General features: G+C 33.5%; 2 protein-coding genes across 6 annotated transcripts; one reads left to right on the forward strand and one right to left on the reverse strand.

Moving 5' to 3' along the window:
- Window positions 1–2,978: 2,978 nt before the first annotated feature.
- On the reverse strand, window positions 2,979–9,070 carry LOC117922707 (probable disease resistance protein At5g63020). Of its 5 annotated transcripts, XM_034840899.1 has the most exons (5): window positions 8,974–9,070; window positions 8,557–8,601; window positions 5,556–8,435; window positions 4,286–4,375; window positions 2,979–3,334 (listed from the first exon to the last, which is right to left on the reverse strand). In XM_034840899.1, exon 3 carries the CDS (start codon window positions 8,404–8,406, stop codon window positions 5,695–5,697), a length of 2,712 nt encoding a protein of 903 aa, XP_034696790.1. In that variant the 5' UTR covers window positions 8,407–8,435; window positions 8,557–8,601; window positions 8,974–9,070; the 3' UTR covers window positions 2,979–3,334; window positions 4,286–4,375; window positions 5,556–5,694. The 5 variants fall into 5 exon arrangements, with proteins under 5 accessions (XP_034696790.1, XP_034696788.1, XP_034696789.1 ...); XM_034840897.1 differs by having other exon boundaries at window positions 5,556–8,601; XM_034840898.1 differs by lacking the exon at window positions 8,974–9,070 and having other exon boundaries at window positions 8,557–8,940.
- Window positions 9,071–14,152: 5,082 nt separating this feature from the next.
- Window positions 14,153–16,705, forward strand: LOC117922785. The gene is made up of 3 exons (XM_034841000.1): window positions 14,153–14,264; window positions 15,422–15,934; window positions 16,019–16,705. The coding sequence occupies exons 1-3, from the start codon at window positions 14,192–14,194 to the stop codon at window positions 16,549–16,551; spliced, it is 1,119 nt and encodes a 372-aa protein (XP_034696891.1). The 5' UTR covers window positions 14,153–14,191; the 3' UTR covers window positions 16,552–16,705.
- The last annotated feature ends 2,025 nt before the right edge of the window (window positions 16,706–18,730 follow it).

Consider the following 18,730-nt stretch of genomic DNA (forward strand, 5'->3'; position numbering starts at 1 on the left):
CAAGCATCTAAGGTTTTTCAAGTTCATAAGCTCTATAGGCAACTCACACTTGTTCTTGACAAATTTAAGGTATTGTAATGTGACCTCCGTGAAGGTAAATTGGTTAATCCATGAGTACCTGACAAGCCCAGAACTTTTATGAAAGGAATGGATTTGAAAAACTAAGGAGGAGAATGTCTTTGATTGAGTGGTGAATACAACTTTGGACATATTCAATAGAAAATGAACCGGCCCCTACTTTTAAGTCAATCGCATACATCATCTAACATCAACACAAACCTTTTTGTTGTCAAGGAACTCACTGTTGATTTTCTTCAAGAGGGTAGGTTTGGCCAACGCCCACCATTATGCGTAACCCCACTAAAAGGTAATCTCAATGATAGAACACACTTAGAGAGGGGGTGAATAGGTGTTTTTAACCATTTTAAAAGGTCTCCCAACACAAGTTATCCAACCTTAAAGATTTTTACAATTTTTCCTTCTTTTTACAAACACTTTCGAACACAAAGTAGAGATCACATGCAAATATGAATGCAACAATACTCCCCAACAAGATTAACATGCAAGTCACATGCACATGTTCCAACACTCCCCATCACAATTTCTTAAAATAATTTCTGATAAAAAAACAAGAGTATAATATCTCAAATATACCTATGAACAATATTCAGAAACAGCATTCAATATACCAAAAGACAACTCACATCTGTTTCACCTCAACATTAAACCAAGTATTAGATGCCCAAATTGTCTAAGATAGCTAGAAACTAAAAGTGAGATTAAGAGGAGAATGAGAGACAATGAGACAACACCAAAATTTATGTGGAAAACCTCTAAGGAAGTCAAAAACCACTGGCCTACAACCAATCAAAAATTTCACTATAAAGAGTAATCAAGGTGTACAAGGATTCACCTAACTCAAGATCTCCAATCCTTCACATACTACTTGACAAGCACCTTCTCACCTCACCACTACATCTTCATCTTCAGAAACATGCTTGGAGTCTTTCCCAAGTTTGATCTCAGTCTTCTCCTTGAAGCTTCATCAAGAAGAAAATGGGTTTTCACTCAAACCCAAAATGAATGAGAGATGAATGTCAAAGAACTCAACCCATTTTTCTTTTCAGAAAATCCATTAGAAAGTTGGCTTGAAGACTTGTAGAAGATTTTCTTGAAAAACAAACAATCTCAAAAAAAATGAGGAGAATGAAGAGCTCACTAACCAGTTGTTGCTCTCTCTAGCCCAGAAATGGGGAAAAAAATTTAAGGGAAATGAAACCCTTAATCTAATGGTTGGAAAAAGATCACAAAAAGAAGTAATTTGGATCGATCTGTCCCTACACTTGGATCAATCCAAAAACAGGGGAACATAAAACTTTTAGCAAAAATAGTTTTCCCAAGCTTCCCTAACTCTTAAAATGATTCAAGACAATCAATATTTTGAAAATAGAATTGATTCAAATTCATTCAATACAAACTTAGCTACTTACCTTGGCCTCTTAGCAAATCCAAAGTCTTGATCTTCATAAGTCAAGTGGCCCGACAATAGATTTAGAGAACCATAGCTAGTAAACACTTAGGTATTTTGTCCAAAATTGCCAACCTAACTATAACACTCACACCCACCAATTTCTATTTGTTTGTCTTTAAGGCAGCTACAAACCCTCTTATACATCATATCTAAGCCCAGGGGCTTCTCCTCCATAAGCATTGCTTCTACTGGAGTACGAGGCAGATTGTATTCCAGAACTTCAAAACGACCTTTGCTCTTTAGTTCAATCATATCATTGAACCTGATAATCAGTGTCTTACCAAGCTTGTAGATGGATCGACAGTTCTTGGGACAGCAGCTTCCAAGACACCTCTTTTGAATTTCTTGGTTCCCTTCCTGCAGAACTCCTTTTGCTTCTATATTTTTCAGCCAGCCATCTAATTCTCTAGTCCGTATCATCTGTTGTTGCTCGGCAAGTTCAACTCTTCTCTTCACATCTTCACTTATGTTCTACAATTCCATCATTGCATCACATAATGATGTCACATTTTTTCTTGACCATCTCTACCTCTGAACCTCCAATCAATTGATCACACTAATTGATCGGTCGTAGTCTGACTGGTTGATTGGTCCTTACTATGGACTATCACCGGTTCTCATTTTGGACCATTTATATAGTTGGGCTCTCTAAAAATTCATTTATATTTTATCTTTATTATTTTTATATTTGATATATCAAATATAAAATTGAAATATTATTAAAAAAATTATTATATATAATGAATGACCTAAAACATTGGATTTTTCAATCCACTCTTCCAATTTTTCAACCACCCATTTTGTCACACCACTCTTTTTAGTTTTCAAACGGATCCACCCACTCCTTCAACTTTCAACTTTTCACAATTTGATCCATTCATACTTCCATCTTTTTATCATGTTTAATAGGATAGTGTTACAGATAAATAAATGAAATATTTTATAACTTTAAATTATTTATATATAATTTTTAACTTCTTATAATTATTTTAATTTTAATAGTAACTTGTCTGATTAAATGATTGATTTAATTCAAAAAACATTCAAAAAAATATGAAATGATAGTAATGGAAATTTGCATAGTAGGTAATATTTATAACATGTCCAAATTTAGACAAGTGATTAAAATAAGTCAACACAAACATAACATGAATAATAGTTTTGACAAAAACATGAATTCAAATAAAATCTAATTATTAAAAAACTAACATATTATATAACTTATTTGGGAATTGAATCCTATTTAATAATGTAGTTAAATGAGTCGAATTATTTGGCTCCACTCATTATTAATGGGATAAGGGATACCTCCAACAAGAAATATATCGGAGAGTTGATATTGGGCTAGCCAAAAATCAAAGTTTATCAAAGGCTCTATGATTTCATATTAAAATTTTAAAGATTAAAATGATCAATTATTTAATTATTCAAAAAAAAAAAAAACACAAGATTAAGGTTAGGTATAAATATATAAATATTTTCCTACCTTGAGAATTTACATAATTTCGACGGAAGAACACTCCTTTAGCATCCCTATTATTTGTATAAGATTAGCAGCAGCTCCATCACAACTCACAAGCATTCCTCCCTCATCTCCTTTCTTGGGCCACTGTTTTACCACCAGCAGCCTCATTTTGACCATTGTCAATATCTGGGCCATCTGTCTAGTAGCATCACACATGGTTCTTCAACCTTTTCTCAAGATTTGTCCTTCTTTTCCCTCTTTTTGAAATCCTCATTTTTCACCTTTTCCTTCTCTTCCATATCTGGGTTGGCATTTCTGCTTTTGCTCTAAGGAAACACCTGTAGGTGTAAGACCATAAAATCATTAAAATGAGATGAGGGAAATGATGCACAGCATGAAATTATTCATTTCAATAGCATCCAAAACAGTACTATCACCTGGTTCATACTAAGAATAAATTCCAAACCATTAATACGATTATGAAAAGAAAATAGATAAACAACCCAGCTTTGGACCACCATATCAAATGTCCACAAGAACCCACAGAGTGAATAAAGAATACACCAGGCCTAAAGTTGGCAATAAGTTCAGCTAGTTCAAAACCTGCTCATCCAAAACCAACACTCAAAGCGAAAATGAGCAGCTAAAATATTTGGTTGCATTGTACTGTTCTAGTGATGAAACAAACTTCTTTACATCTGATAAACAACAGAAACACAATACTCTGTGGCGTAAAAATAAGAATGTGCTTGAACCAACCAAAGTCCAACTCCATGTGTTACATATATTAAATATGAAAGACTCACAATTTCCAGCATAATCTGAATGAAAAAGGAACCCAATTATAAAACAAGAAGCACAAGTCAAAAACATGTTCTCAGTTTGTTTGTAGCTTGCAGTTCTTTAGCTCTTGAATTGCATATATCTTAGATCAAAAAGTAATCAGATGAACTTGGTTATACATTTTCCATGCCTTTCCATTCATACATATGAATTCCACAATGATGTTTTGAAGGATTTGAGCTAAGCATTTACAAGTTCTAGACCAGATGCATATCGAACTTAAGGATAATTTGATATATGGGCATAAAACATGCCACTCTGATATTTCATATCTTTCTTCTCTATCTTTTCTTTTCCTATGTTTTATTTTACCTCTTTCCCTGCTATAATTCTATTCTTGTTCCTCTCCTTAAATAGTCAAAGATAGAATCCCTAGTCTACTTATTTGATTGTTAATAACCATCCTAGAGTTAACCTACATCACTCTATCATAGGAGTTGACTTACATACACATAATAACTGGAACATTCGATCCTATGCCCCAAATAGCATCCACAAGTAGTCCACCACTCCTAATCAATCTTCAAAATCTTACCCTACAAGAATAACAAACAAGTCACACTAGTGCTTTTATCAAAATCAACAATCATTTATTGAGGACATTTAAACTTTCCAAAAAGGAAAAACATGAAGTGGCAAATTTCGCATGTCATTCAATATATTCAAATACAAGCTTCAATAAGAGCAACACTAGCATTTATAACCAAAGAACAACCCTTTTTTCTGTAACTCCAAAGTGCAATTAAGATATTTAAGGTTTCCCATAACTTGAAACATATTAGCATCAAAACGTGGGTAGTCACAAACTCATTAGGTATTGTTATTGTGTATTAAGTTTACATAGATTCAAACTTGAAACATAACACAATATGGTTGAAATTCTTCACTATTTTGCAAGCCCTTGTGAAAGCCAAATGGAAAATTCTATGGGATCGTATGATAATCGGCACTTTTTCAACACCACTAATGAGCAGAAGAATATCCAAAGTTGCCGCCACAGAAAACATTTGAAATAATTATATCAACAAGGGTAAGAAGTAAAAGAAGTTCCAAGAATGTTTTCATCAGTTGAAATGACTGAATATTCTTTATCCCTCTTAATCTCTGAAATAACAAAAATGGCCATCTACAAACAAAAAGAAGAATGAACATCATAGGAATTTAACACTCACTCGCTCTCTTTTCCTCGCCCTCCCCTGTCTGATCTAATGGCTTCAGAGAAACTATCAAAGGATCGAAGATAAGATTAGAATAATATAGAGTATATAACACCCACCCCTCTCTCCTTCCCTCACTTTCCTCTTCTCTGGTTTTTTGGCTTCAGAGAAACAAACAAGAGCTCAAGATGACAACCTTAAAATCATAAAGACAAGGATCCGAAACAATAGAAATATGTAAACTCCCCATGCAAAATTTAGAAGACACCAAGATGTCATAAACCGCTTAAAATTATGAAACTATCTACTATACTGAAAGCTTCATGTAATCTTGAAAATTAAGAGCTTTCACTCACAGTTTGAGACCTTTGGAAAAATAGATTTCAAATCATAGAAATGTCCAAGAATAAAAACTTAATAAAGTATTGCTTTTTATTAAGAAGAAAAAAAAAAGTAAATGCAAAAATGAAACCAAAAAAAAAATTGTGGGAACAAATGAAGGATAATCATACATGAAATATTTCAATAAAAAAAAAAAGAAAAAGAAAAAAGGAAATACCTTAGACATGGAAGTGAACGGCCAACAATTGCAAGAGAGCATGGGAGAAGAAATTAATTGGGTCCATAAAGGAACACCACTATTCCCATATACTCCCCAACTGTCCACTATGGTCTCCTTCGTTGACTCAGCACATGTTCTATTGGGAGATATAGATTCGAGTGAAATATGAAGTGAAAGCTTGCTTGATGGTTTCATCCCCCCACTGCAGCCTGGCCCACCACCTTTGTTCTCCTCCAATCTTCTTTAGACTCTTGGTTGCACTATTGACATCGAATGGGAGACTCCTTAGCATCAAGCAAGCAACTACATTGATTTCTTCTAGTGATGGAAAGGGTAGGGGCTGTGGATAGATGCTCTTTAGCCTTGGCAGGTTAATCAAATTTAGAGACATGAGTCTTGAAAATATGCCTAAATTTTCATCAATTTCTGAAACTCCACTATCATTACCCATTATGTCTTCCATCAATGCACAGTCCTCTACATAAAGAATTTGAAGACTTGGAGCATAAATAAGCCATTTAAGGTCCAACAATCTAGGGCAACGTACAATAATGACATGATGAAGTTTGGAGAAGTATCCATTGAACTTCAGGTCAAGAATGTCATCAGGGATGAATCCATGCCTCTCCTCCTTGTTAATTTTCATATCCTCTAATTGACAGCAAGTCCATATTTCAAGTTTTTCTAGATGCTCCATTCTTTTAATGGATGAAGATGATAGCTCAAAACAGGTCAAATCCTCACAGTCATCCAGGCATAAACGTCTTATGCACCTTTGCAATTTGTGGGAGCTCTTCAATATATAGAAAGAAAGGGCCGTAAATAAGGAGATAGAGACATCATTCAAATGTTCCAAACTTTCCAATTCCTCCAGTAAGACTTTATCACCATAAGATAAAACATTACCTTCCATAACCACACTAAAGCGGTAGGCCTTGTACATACTAAGCAACTGCAATGACGAAAAACTCGAAATCACTTGCCATGGAATTATTGAAAGTGAATACATAACATCCATCAACAAGCACCTTAGTTCTTTCAAATTCTTCATCTCAATTGGCAACTCACTTATATTTGTTCTTGACAGATTAAGATATTGTAAGGTCACCAATTTATCAATTCCCCCAGATAACTCAGTCAATTGATGAGTACCTGACAAGTCCAAAACTCTTACAATAGGAATGAACTGGAAGAATCCGCTAGGAAATGCCTTCAGCCCAACACAATTTCTTAGAAACAAAGTTAAGAGATTAGGGAAACATAGTGGTTTAGGCATTACTTCTTCAAAACTGCTATCCCACAGTGACATCCTTTGAGCCTCTTTCCACTTTGCAACTCCCTGTACTTCAAATGAACCAGCACCTTGGCATACTAGAAACTTTTTCTTCTCCGCCCCACATTCACAAGCTAACCATAAAGCCATATCACGAATCACATCATGCATTTTAACTCTCTTTTCAGATTCACCGCTCTCCAATAAACACGCATGCTTCAGATTTCCAATAACCTTATGTCCTTGATCACGTGCTTCATAGATGTCCTCAAATTCATCCAAAAACCCTTCTCCAATCCAAAGTTCAATCAATTCATCATTATCAATTTCATAATCCTCAGGAAACATAGAACAATAAATGAAGCAAGATTTCAGGACTTCACCACGTAAGCTATCATAACTGAACTTCAAACGATAAAACAAATCATCCTCCATACCTATAATTTCAGCTGGAAATTTCCTCAATTCTTGTATTGCCTGCTCCCAAGCTAAGGGACCATTCATGCTAGCCATCGCCCGTCCAATAGTAATGAGTGCAAGAGGTAAGCCTTTGCACTCTTCAGCAACAACTTTTGCAAGCTTCAATATATCTGAATGAGAATTTAAGGTGTCCTCTCCTACCTCCTTCAGAAATAAAGCTAAGGCTTCTGTAGATTCTAAACACTCTAGTTTAATCCTCTCTTGAGCCCTCATTTGATGGCACACATTCTCTAATCGGGTTGTGAATACAATCTTGGACATATTCTGATCATTCGGAAGAGGAACCCCTACTTGCAAAAGATCAAGACGCTCCCATATATCATCCAACAACAACACAAACTTTTTTGTCTTCAAATACTTCCATATTTCTGCAGCCTTTTCATCCTCAGTTCTATTTTTCCACAGATCATCTTGGATCTGTAATTTGTTTCGAATGACTTCCTGAACTTTTTCAATCTTTGCTGGTTTGGACACCACTACCCAAATCACAATATCAAAGTCATGGCTTGTTGCAAGGAATTCATTGTTGATTCTCTTCAAAAGGGTTGTTTTGCCAACACCCCCCATTCCATATAAGCCGATGATTCCCACTTGCCCATCTTTGAGGCAGCTACAAACCCTCTCATAGGTAAGATCTAAGCCTACGGTATTTTCCATAGGCCTCTCATCCACCAGAGAACAAGGAACTCTATAAGCCACAACGTCAAAACTTCCTTTATTCTTTAGTTTAAAGACAGCATCAAGCTTTCTCCGTACCATCTTTCCAGTCTTGTAGCTTGACCAACAGTTCCTGGGACAACTTCTGAGACATCTCTTTTGGACTTCTCGATCGCCTTCTTGCAGAACTCTGGACACTTCACTTTCTATAACTTCTACATTTTGGAGCCAGCCATCCACTTCCCTCCTGCGCATCATTTGTTGCTGCTCTGCAAGTTCAACTCGTCTCCTCACATCTTCACCCATGTTCTTCAATTCTACCATTTCATTTCTCAGAGAGTTGAGATTTTTTTCAAGTTCCTGGATATAGACTGCCCGCTTTGCACTGCAATCCCATATGCAAGCAGCAATATCCAAAATTGGGCTCACACAATCCATGTTTCTTAGGAGATGAGAGCAACAAGATTCTGATAGTATTCAATCATACAAACAAAAAGAAAAGAGGTGCAAAAAAAAAAAAGCAGATGAGTAAGACCGCTATTTAAAGACCCAAGGCAACACACAAAGCTAGGGGAAGACGTCACATACTCAAGAAATCCAGTATAATTCAATTCTAACTCTGAAGTCCAAATTCTGCATCAACAAACACCATAAATGAAGTACCCAAATGCAAAGGCCAAAGTAACTCTAACCAAAAGCAGTTCCAAGAACAATTTTCGAGGAAAATTTCTTCTTGCTCTCAAGGCAAAGTCAAAGCAACAGAGTAAGAGAAAAAAGAATGGGAAAGGAAATAAACCACTCAATCCCTATCGATATTCAATGACTACCCATTTATCATCGACTGCCACAAAAGTCAAAACTACAGTCATGCATTTCATCAAACATTTGGCGTGCATTGTGCATACCCCCATACATTTCAACCAATTTAGTCAGTACTTCTCAATTTCAACCAATCAAACAAGGAAGGCAGTGTTCCACCTTGTGGGTGGTTCTCAGATTGCTCACCTAAATTGCTTTTCAGTTGATTGCTACCGTAGCTGCACAGCTGGCGGACGCCGGTGCTTGCTCATGGGTGTGAGAAGTGATAGATGCGAAGCTCTAAGCTATCTAAAACGCAGCGTTTTGTCGCACAATAAAAAGTAAAAATTTTAAAAAAAATATTAATTATATAACTACTTTTATCATCTTATCTTATGACGGAAACACCATTCCCATTATTATTATTATTATTATTTGTTTTTTTAGTATTTTCTAATATCTAAAGGATACGAGTACAAAACTCTTTCCAAAACGTGGATCTCTATGAGCCAAGAATTCTATCGAGCTGGGCTTGAGAACCAGGGCCCAGTCCACAACACTCCGGGCCGACAGTTGGTCAACATGATTTATAAAAAAATTCACATGATTGACCATTATTAGGGGAGGATCTGGATCAGACCTTGTCAACTCTTATGCGATCTGGGCTTGGAAGTGTGGCCTTGAAATGGTGTATATTCTAAAGGGAAAAGAATAGTAGAATAATTCTAAAACTTCTCTAGGAATTCTCTTTGAATGGTGATTTTGGGAAAGTTTTCAAAGTTTTCAAAATCCAAAAATATGGTAAGAATGGAGAGAGGAAACCGAACTTTCGTGCAATAGTATTTGATTTTTTATATTCAGATGAAAGTAATTTGTTTATATCAATTAACATAAGTAAACTTATTATTAATATATTCAGTTTAGTTATGGTAATTGATATCAACAAAATTATATTTAATTATATTTGGTTTTTTCTATTCAATTAAAAAACAAACATCAATCTTAAAATATTTGTTCTTCCTTCCCCACCAGTCCTAACTCTCCTTCCTCGTCAAATATCTATAGATTTTGCTCCTAATTATGAAACTCCCTAAAAGAGCTTAATAGGTGTTCCAAATAAGTGTTTTACCAATTTTTTTATTTTATATTGAAATTCTTTATATCAACAATTCAATCGATCAAAAAGAATATGAAAACACTCAAATAAATCCATTGGATATAAGTGAAGAAACCACTCACATAATTTCCTAAAAACTTGACAAATATGAAGAAAAACATACACAATACAAATAAATCTATGTAGAACTGTATTTTACTTTAATGTATCTATACCAAAAAAATTTAGGAAGAATTTTGTTTTTGGCCCAAAAATTGACCAAAGATCCATATATCATGCACATTTAAGCCCAAGACTCAAATAAAGCGTAAAAATTAAGTTGAAGGATATTATCCTTCACTAATTCCTAAAATACCCTTAGCCCCTACATAGACACATAGTAAGTGTAAATTTTAATTTTTTTTTTTTGTGTTTTTTTCCCTTTTCTATTCCCAATTAAATATTACTCATTTCTAACTTTTTATTTTTTCTTTTTTAAAGATATTGAATCTTTTTACTCTTATCATAAGTAAGGATAAAAAAAATTTCATATAAAATTTAATGGATAATCAATGAATGAAATTTAATTCTTTTTATTATTTTCATATAAAAAATAGTACTAAACAAGGTTTTCAATTTTTATTTTTAAAAATAGTTTTCATTTTTTAATTAAATGCTTTTTCAAAAATAAAATATAAAAAATATAAATCATATTACCATTTTTTTAGAAAGTATTTTTAAAAATATTTTTTGAACATAATTTTTCTTTATTTATAATTTAAAATAGAAAATAATGCTGATTTTTAATTATTTATAAAATTAAAAACAATGAAAATTCCAAATGGTTAAAATATAATTATTATGGTTGAATGAATAGTGGTGCAATAAAAACCAAAAAAACTTATGTGAAAAGTCAATGAGTATTTTGGTCTTTTGATATCGTATATCATTTCCATCAATTATATAAGTTATATGGACCAAACTTTAATTTTTGGACTCAGTTGGACCCAAAATACAATTGTCCCAAAAATTTATGTTGATTAACACTAATACTATTCCTTTATGTATTTTACTCAACACCATATACTTAATAATAATTAATTTTTATAATTATTATTGCTATATATATATAATTAGTATACATTGTACGAAACTTATTTGATTTTTATTTAAATGATTTGCAAGTATATGTGTAGTATTAATATAAAATATATTGAAGTTAATTAAAAAATGCATCATAAGGAAACTCCTTAAGAACCAATGATCATTTCTTCACTCCCCATATTAATATGATTTTAAGGTTATATTTGGTTCTCAAAAAATATTAAGAAAAAAGTATAAAAAAAAATATAGTTTTTCCATATTTGGTTTTATTATGAAAAATACAAAAAAATCAAATATAATTAAAATTCGTCCAAATTTTATATGTTTTAAAATTATTTTATATTTATATAATAAAGGAAAATAAGTTGAATGTGTTTAAAAAAACATATAAAAATAATTTATAGAGTTGAAACCTATTTTTTTATTTTCTTTTATCTTTTAGTTTTTATTTTCTTTTCCTCGCATTTTCACTTAAATTTTGTTAGGAATCAAACATAGCCTAAATGTGTTTTGATATAGAATTCTAGGCTATGCTTTTCATGATCATATCAAATTGACCACTCGTTAGATGATTAATTGGTATTAAGGAGATTCTTTAAAATAGCTCAAATCCTAAGTAGTACAAACTTTCATGCCATCCTAACTACAATCAAGGGTGGATTCCATATGCCCCGTGAAATAAAGAGTTACATGTTGCCCCTTTCAAGTCATTTGCTAGTTCCGTTTATTACAACGATTTTATAACTATAACATTGAAGAGTTGATGAAATGCAAGATTTACCCCTCAATGTATAGTATTTATATACGGCAAAGAAACAAAAAAAAAAAAAAATTGAATGTGAAATGACAATCATAAAGAAACAAAAATACCCTCTGTAAATCGGAAGAAATTAAATCTATCTTATCCATGCAGCATTATATTAAAATTTTAATACATAAAATTTTCTCAATTACTGTCAATTCTCATCTCCCAAGTCCCAACCAGACACATAACACGCGTCTATTGGACCATACATCTTGCCTCAATCAAATATTCAAATCCACCCTCCCCATATTTAAATTCATCCTCACCCTTCCCCTTCCCCTTCCTTCTTCCCCTAATTTCCATTCTCCTACTGCACATGCGATGTCTGAATTATTCATACTATTATAATCGCCGACAAAGTAGGAGCAAGAAAGAAAAAACAAATGGAGAATGCAGTCACTTGGCTTCTATTTCTATTCACTAATTCAATGCATTACGCCCATTTGCACATGCAAATACTTCTCTATGATCTCATTTCTGATAATACCCATTTCATTCTGATGTTTTTCTGTTGATCCCCATGTTCTTTTCCTTAATTAAATGGCTTAATTTTTTTTTTAATATTCAATTATTTAAGGGTAGTTCTGTCATTTGGTCTACAAATCTTGGACCTCCAAATCACCTTCTTGGAAGATCCACATAAAGTATAGTTTTATTGAAGGCATATGGCTGGTGCATGCTAAGTCATGAGGTTGTTTCGGTCATTTTGCATCCCCATATTTGTTGTGTTGATTAGTGTATTAAGTAGTAGTGAAGATGGATTTGCTGTACAATTTGATGTTTAATTGAGGAATTGGAGCTTGGAAAGACAGGAGTGCCCTTGGACCGACCATGGAACAGCTTGCCGGAAAGCATGTGGCTTTCAATGGCTTGTCTAATTGTCTTCAAGAGTCACGACGTGTAATCCTCCACCAGTAGAGGTCACTTGATGAAGTTTGGACAAGGGTAAATTTGGCATTTTGAGAGCTCATGTGAGCTTAGCTTAAATTAGAAGTTGCCCTTGTCTATGGCTTCACAAAACCCAAAAAATTCTTTTCTATGAATAATGTATACAATATTAGCTAATACCAACTAAAGTTCATATGGTTCGTAGAGGAATTAAAATAATATTAACTTAATTTTGGAGAATTCAAACAAATGTGTAGATATCAATTTTTTTTAGTAAATTAAGTTATGGTTAAATTAATCTTTAAAATTTTGGTTTTTCAATTTAACAAAATTTGAACTCAAAAAATGATGAGTCATACACATTTAACATGTGACATATATTCAAAATGTGACACATGATGAAATTTGAAAAGTTAAAAAATTTTAATTTTGTCAATAAATTCAAATATTTTGATTAAAGTCTAAAGAAAATTAAAGAAAACAAAATGATTGACTCTATGTAGGAAAAAAGGTTTTACAAAGGAGAAAATATTTCATAAAATCTTCTCACAAATTCAAAAAATCATAGAAGAATTATACACTTCTTCACATTTCGATGAAGTCATTCAAGAATAAATCACTCTAAACTCTCAATATTATTTTGTAAAATAATATTAACACTGAGATTGTACTTTACAATTAATTAAATTTAATACAATTTTTTGTATATACATATATATATATATTAATTTTTCCTATTTTTACATAACTCCAATAAATACAAGATGAAAGCAAAATGACATCTCCAAATATTTAAGTCTTGGCCAAAATCACAATTTTTAAAAGATAATATCGAAATTGTCAAATTTTATTAAAAATGAAAAAGTTACTTATTCAAATCAAAATATAACTTTTTAAATATATATATATATTCTCGATTTTTATATTAAAGTATTTTCTAAGTCAAACTCTTTAAACAAAATTAATTAAAATTTTTTAATAAACTTTAAAAAAAAAAACTTTTCACTTACCAAAATTCAATCCAAATATGACCTAAATAATATCTATGAATACTAATTAAAACAAGATACAATCTATCACTATCCCTCCTTTTATTAAAAAATAGTATGATAGATATATGGTTATCTTTGCCCCCAAAACATTCACAATATGTAAAAAGAAAAACAAGAAACATATATGTATGATTGAACTCAAAAACTTGTTATTTAAATATTAAAAAATAAAAATATTAGAAAAATAAAAAGCAACAAAGCAAAGAAAGGTCATGTGTGATGTGAATGGATCTCCATTCCCACAAGCTAGCAAATGACACAATGTCCATGTCTTTCCCGGACTTGTAATTCGGGATCTGTCTGCCGGAAATTCCAAAATTGCCCCTAACCATACTTCCAGTGGCAGTTGCGTTATTTTCCTCTAAAGCCATGGGTCTTTAATTTGGCCTCGACACATAAAACCCAATGCACACCCCTCTCATCTCCACCACCTCTCTCTCCCTCCTCTCTCTCTCTGTCTTTCTCTCTCAGAGGAACACAATGTGGCTGAAATCCAGAGTGCTGCTCCTGCTACTTTGCGCCACCTGCCACACTGCTGTATCCTTCACCAATGGTATTCCCTCTTTCAACTCCTCTTTCTTTCCACTTTGTGAGCTTTTCTGATCGATTTTCACTCATATTTCGACATCTACTCTCTCCCACTTTCAAGACTCAAATCTCTCATGTATATATTCAATATTTTGCATTAGAAAATGGTATTTTTGGAAGGTTTCCTGATCCCACATCATCGATCGTACGGATTCAAGGCCTGTTTGTGAGTCTCCTTAATCCGATGCGATTTTTCTTGGAATTTTTTTCCCTTAGACAACTCCTGTTTGAAATATAAATGGCTCAAGACTTACAGAGTAGATCACGTCGTACAGTAACTTCGACCCATTAATATGTCCTAGTACAAGGGCAATGCTTTGTGTTCAAATCTAATAGGCTGATATTCAAAAATTTTAACCTACTTTTATATACATTGAAATTTGGAAGAAGTGATCATGTTAAAACGATGTCGTTTTTCTCGGTTTGTGGTGTATTTCTGACATTGGACTATCAGACTGCGTTATAAATGTTTGGGAACTTTATTTATATTCCGAGAAGGATATTATTGTCATTTTTAATCATTGTATCTCGGGGTATGAACTCATGAATTACTGGGTCGTGTTTGGATCCAAGATTTTCTATTCATTTGGCTGGGTATGTAGCTACGTTGCCCATTTTACTCTTCCCGCCCTATGAGACTTTTGAACTTGCATAGGGCAAATTGGTCTTTTCTCCATTTAATGCTCCTGCGCGAATTAAACTATCATTTATGGTTCATGTGATTGGCCGTCGGAAGCATTAAAGGATGAGATTTGACATCTGCCCTTTTGTAGAAGAATCTCAGCTGTACACGTGGTGGGCACGGCCAATCAGTCACCCAGTTGTGATTGTGGCCCCCACCCATTGATGGTCTTGATCAAAAGAATAGATTGTGAATTAAGGAAACTTACCCACAATATTAAATATTAAATGAATTTATGTGTAATAAAAACAGAGAGTGAAAGCGACAAGACTGTGTAGTGAACTCAAATTGATGTAGGGTTATTGAGTAGTCACGAGGCATATGTCAGCCTCTGACATCGTACTATATTTAATGTCAGCCTCTCACATGGCCACTCCACACACCCATGTGCTACAAAGACTCGATCAAGTCTTTCTCTAACTTTAGACTGATGATTGCAGGCCTATTGCCTAATGGCAACTTCGAGTATGGCCCAAAGCCAGGGGAAATGAAAGGCACCAAAGTAATGGCCTCAAGGGCCATACCCAAATGGGAAATATCCGGCTATGTAGAGTACATCAAATCCGGCCAAAAACAGGGTGACATGCTGCTAATCGTCCCTGAAGGAGCCTATGCAGTAAGACTCGGGAACGAAGCATCCATTAAGCAAAAGGTTAAGGTTGTTAAGGGAATGTATTATTCCATAACATTCAGCGCAGCCAGGACTTGTGCCCAAGAGGAGACATTAAACGTCTCGGTTGCACCCAACTCAGAAGCAAATGACTGGGGAATGCTGCCCATGCAGACCATGTACAGCAGCAATGGCTGGGACTCGTACGCATGGGGGTTCCAAGCCGATGACAAAGAAATCGCGATCTCAATCCATAACCCTGGTGTTGCGGAGGACCCGGCTTGCGGGCCTCTCATTGATTCGGTGGCATTGAAGGCTTTGTATCCTCCCAGACGTACTAGAGGTGACTGTCGAATGTCGACCCTCCCTTTTTGGCTAACACATTATCTATTTGATTAAGTTTTCATTTCATCTTGATTCTCTGCAGCAAACCTTTTGAAGAACGGAAATTTCGAAGAAGGCCCATACGTGTTTCCCACGGCATCATGGGGTGTCCTAATCCCTCCCAACATCGAGGACGATCACTCTCCTCTACCAGGCTGGATGATCGAGTCCCTCAAAGCGGTGAAATACATCGACTCCGACCACTTCGCCGTGCCGGAGGGCAAACGGGGCGTCGAACTCGTCGCCGGAAAGGAGAGTGCCCTCTCACAAGTGGTATTCACTATACCCAACAGGGTCTACGTGCTCTCATTTTCAGTCGGAGACGCCAACAACTCTTGTGAAGGGTCAATGGTGGTGGAGGCATTTGCTGGGCTGGACACTGTCAAAGTCCCCTACGAATCAAAGGGCAAGGGAGGGTTCAAGCGGGCCAAGCTGCGGTTCAAGGCCATATCCAAGCGCACGCGGGTGATGTTCTTGAGTACATATTACACCATGAAGAACGATAATTCTGGCTCATTGTGCGGGCCTGTATTAGACGATGTTAAGTTGCTTAGTGTACGCAAAGCTCGGGTGTGATCAGGCTGGTTATGGTACTACTCCATAGACTATCCATCCACCTTGCTGCTTGGGATACACTTAATGTATTTTGTTGTAATAGAAATTGAAGCCTTGATTTCACTTCATCTTATTTTATTAATTTCTCATGTAGAATGGGCGACATTTCTCTTCATATAGCTTTCATTAGAACAAATCCAATGGATGATGGGTCGTTTTGGAATTGCCATATGCTGACATGCAATAATGCCATTTTTTTCAGTACCATATCACATGGTTACTCTGGTAGTTTGCTGTCACCTGTTTATTAAAAGATAATAAAAATATTAAAAAACTAATTAAGAGGGGAAAGCAATTAGAAGGGGAAGTTTATGACTTTTGGTTTAATGCATGACACCCTATTAACAATTTTATAACTCTTTTTGTTAATTGGTCAATTATTATTATTATTATTATTATTATTTTGACGAGATGTTATTAACATAATTAGCTAACATGACAAATAAGATGATAAGATAAAAATTAATTAAAAATATTTTATCTAAAACTTGACAAAATATTTATTATATACATATATATATATATTATGGTTTTTATTTATATTTTGTATACATGTTTCCTAATTTATTATTTTGCTCACATTTTTTTTTACTGCGGTTACATTATTAATTTCTACTCTCACTACAATTACTTGGTATTTTTGTCATATTATTTATATCAGTCATATTTTTGGTGCCCTAACCATATTCTGCATATTTTAATTACATTTTTCAAATGTTTTCAGAATCGGATCAATCATTAAAGTGAAAATATTATTGATTTACGGTTTAATGGTTGTATCGGTGGTTAAATTACAGTCAAAGCGGTGACATCATTAATATATAATTTACATATTATTAAAATTTAAAATAATAAAAAAAATTAAAATATATATAAATGAATAAAAAGATTAATAATATTTATTTTTTATCTTTGATATTATCAAATATAAATATATTAATATTTTAAACTTTATTAAATAGAATATGTATAATATTTAAATGTAAATATATTTAAAATGAAAGAAAATTTAATTATTTAATTATAATTAATTTTATAATTTCAGAAAGTATTATATTATTTTTATTTAATACTATAAATCTGTTTAGAACACGTATAGATTTTTATTTTTATTTTTTCTAAACTTAGTAACAAATTGTGCTGTAGCCGAGTGGTGCTCCATGATTTTTGCTCGGTTGAGGTAGGGTTCAAATCCTTGAGGTGGATTTTACATAGATTTTTCTTCAGACTTAAAATAGCAGCAATCCCACATGGATGTGGATGAGAATAAGGGCACCCTTATTAACACAAATCATTGAAGCCATTTGTGTAACTAGTGGGTTCAAATGAACAACCCACTAAGGGGGTTTAAATGGGTTTGGGTTTTGCCCAAAAACCATTAAAATGTAATGTTGGGCTTTTTGGGCTTTTACATGGCCCCTATGAAAAAGAGGTGGGGAAGGTTGGACTGTTTGGATGAAGGCTGGGCTGGAATTGGGTCCAATCGTCGATTCAAGCGGTTTGTGGCCGGTTCAACCAACCAATGGTTTAAAGGAGAGGACTAGACTGGAAAGACCACTGGTCGACAGTTAGATTGGCCGGTCCAATCCGATTTTCAAAATAATGCATTTTTTGTACCTTAATTACATTTTTTATGCTTTAATTTCAATTTTCAAACCTAGTACTATAAACACATTCCTTATATCCTAATCACATTTTTCACATCATGGACATATTCTCGTATCTCAATTACATTTTTTATACTTTAATCATATTTTTTTTTTATATATTTTACTCACATTCTTCAAACTCGAATTTCATTTTTCAAACCTTATTCACATTCATTGTATCAAATCACATTTTTATACCTTAATAGTATTCTTCGTAACCCAATCACAATTCTTATAATTTAGTAATTTGGTAATAATTTCTAGACCAATCATATTCTTCATATCCTAATCACAATTTTTATATCCTAATTATATTTTGAATACTTAAGTCATAATTTTAGTATCTTAGTACCTTAGCCATATTTTTATAAATAGAAACTTCTATATAAAAAGGTAGAAAATCTTCTATAAAAAGCATAGGCTTATTATGTATTCATAAAAATCACTTTTAAAATTTGAGCTAGTTAGCAAATAATAATAATAATAATAAT

Source organism: Vitis riparia, chromosome 9, assembly GCF_004353265.1.
Source record: "Vitis riparia cultivar Riparia Gloire de Montpellier isolate 1030 chromosome 9, EGFV_Vit.rip_1.0, whole genome shotgun sequence".
NCBI lineage: Eukaryota > Viridiplantae > Streptophyta > Magnoliopsida > Vitales > Vitaceae > Vitis > Vitis riparia.

Coding starts and splice junctions, on each gene's coding strand:
- LOC117922707 (XM_034840899.1), bottom strand. CDS start 8,406: ATGGATTGTGTGAGCCCAATTTTGGATATTGCTGCTTGCATATGGGAT.
- LOC117922785 (XM_034841000.1), top strand. CDS start 14,192: ATGTGGCTGAAATCCAGAGTGCTGCTCCTGCTACTTTGCGCCACCTGC. Junction 14,265..15,421: donor TGCTGTATCCTTCACCAATG/GTATTCCCTCTT, acceptor TGATGATTGCAG/GCCTATTGCCTAATGGCAAC. Junction 15,935..16,018: donor TCCTCCCAGACGTACTAGAG/GTGACTGTCGAA, acceptor GATTCTCTGCAG/CAAACCTTTTGAAGAACGGA.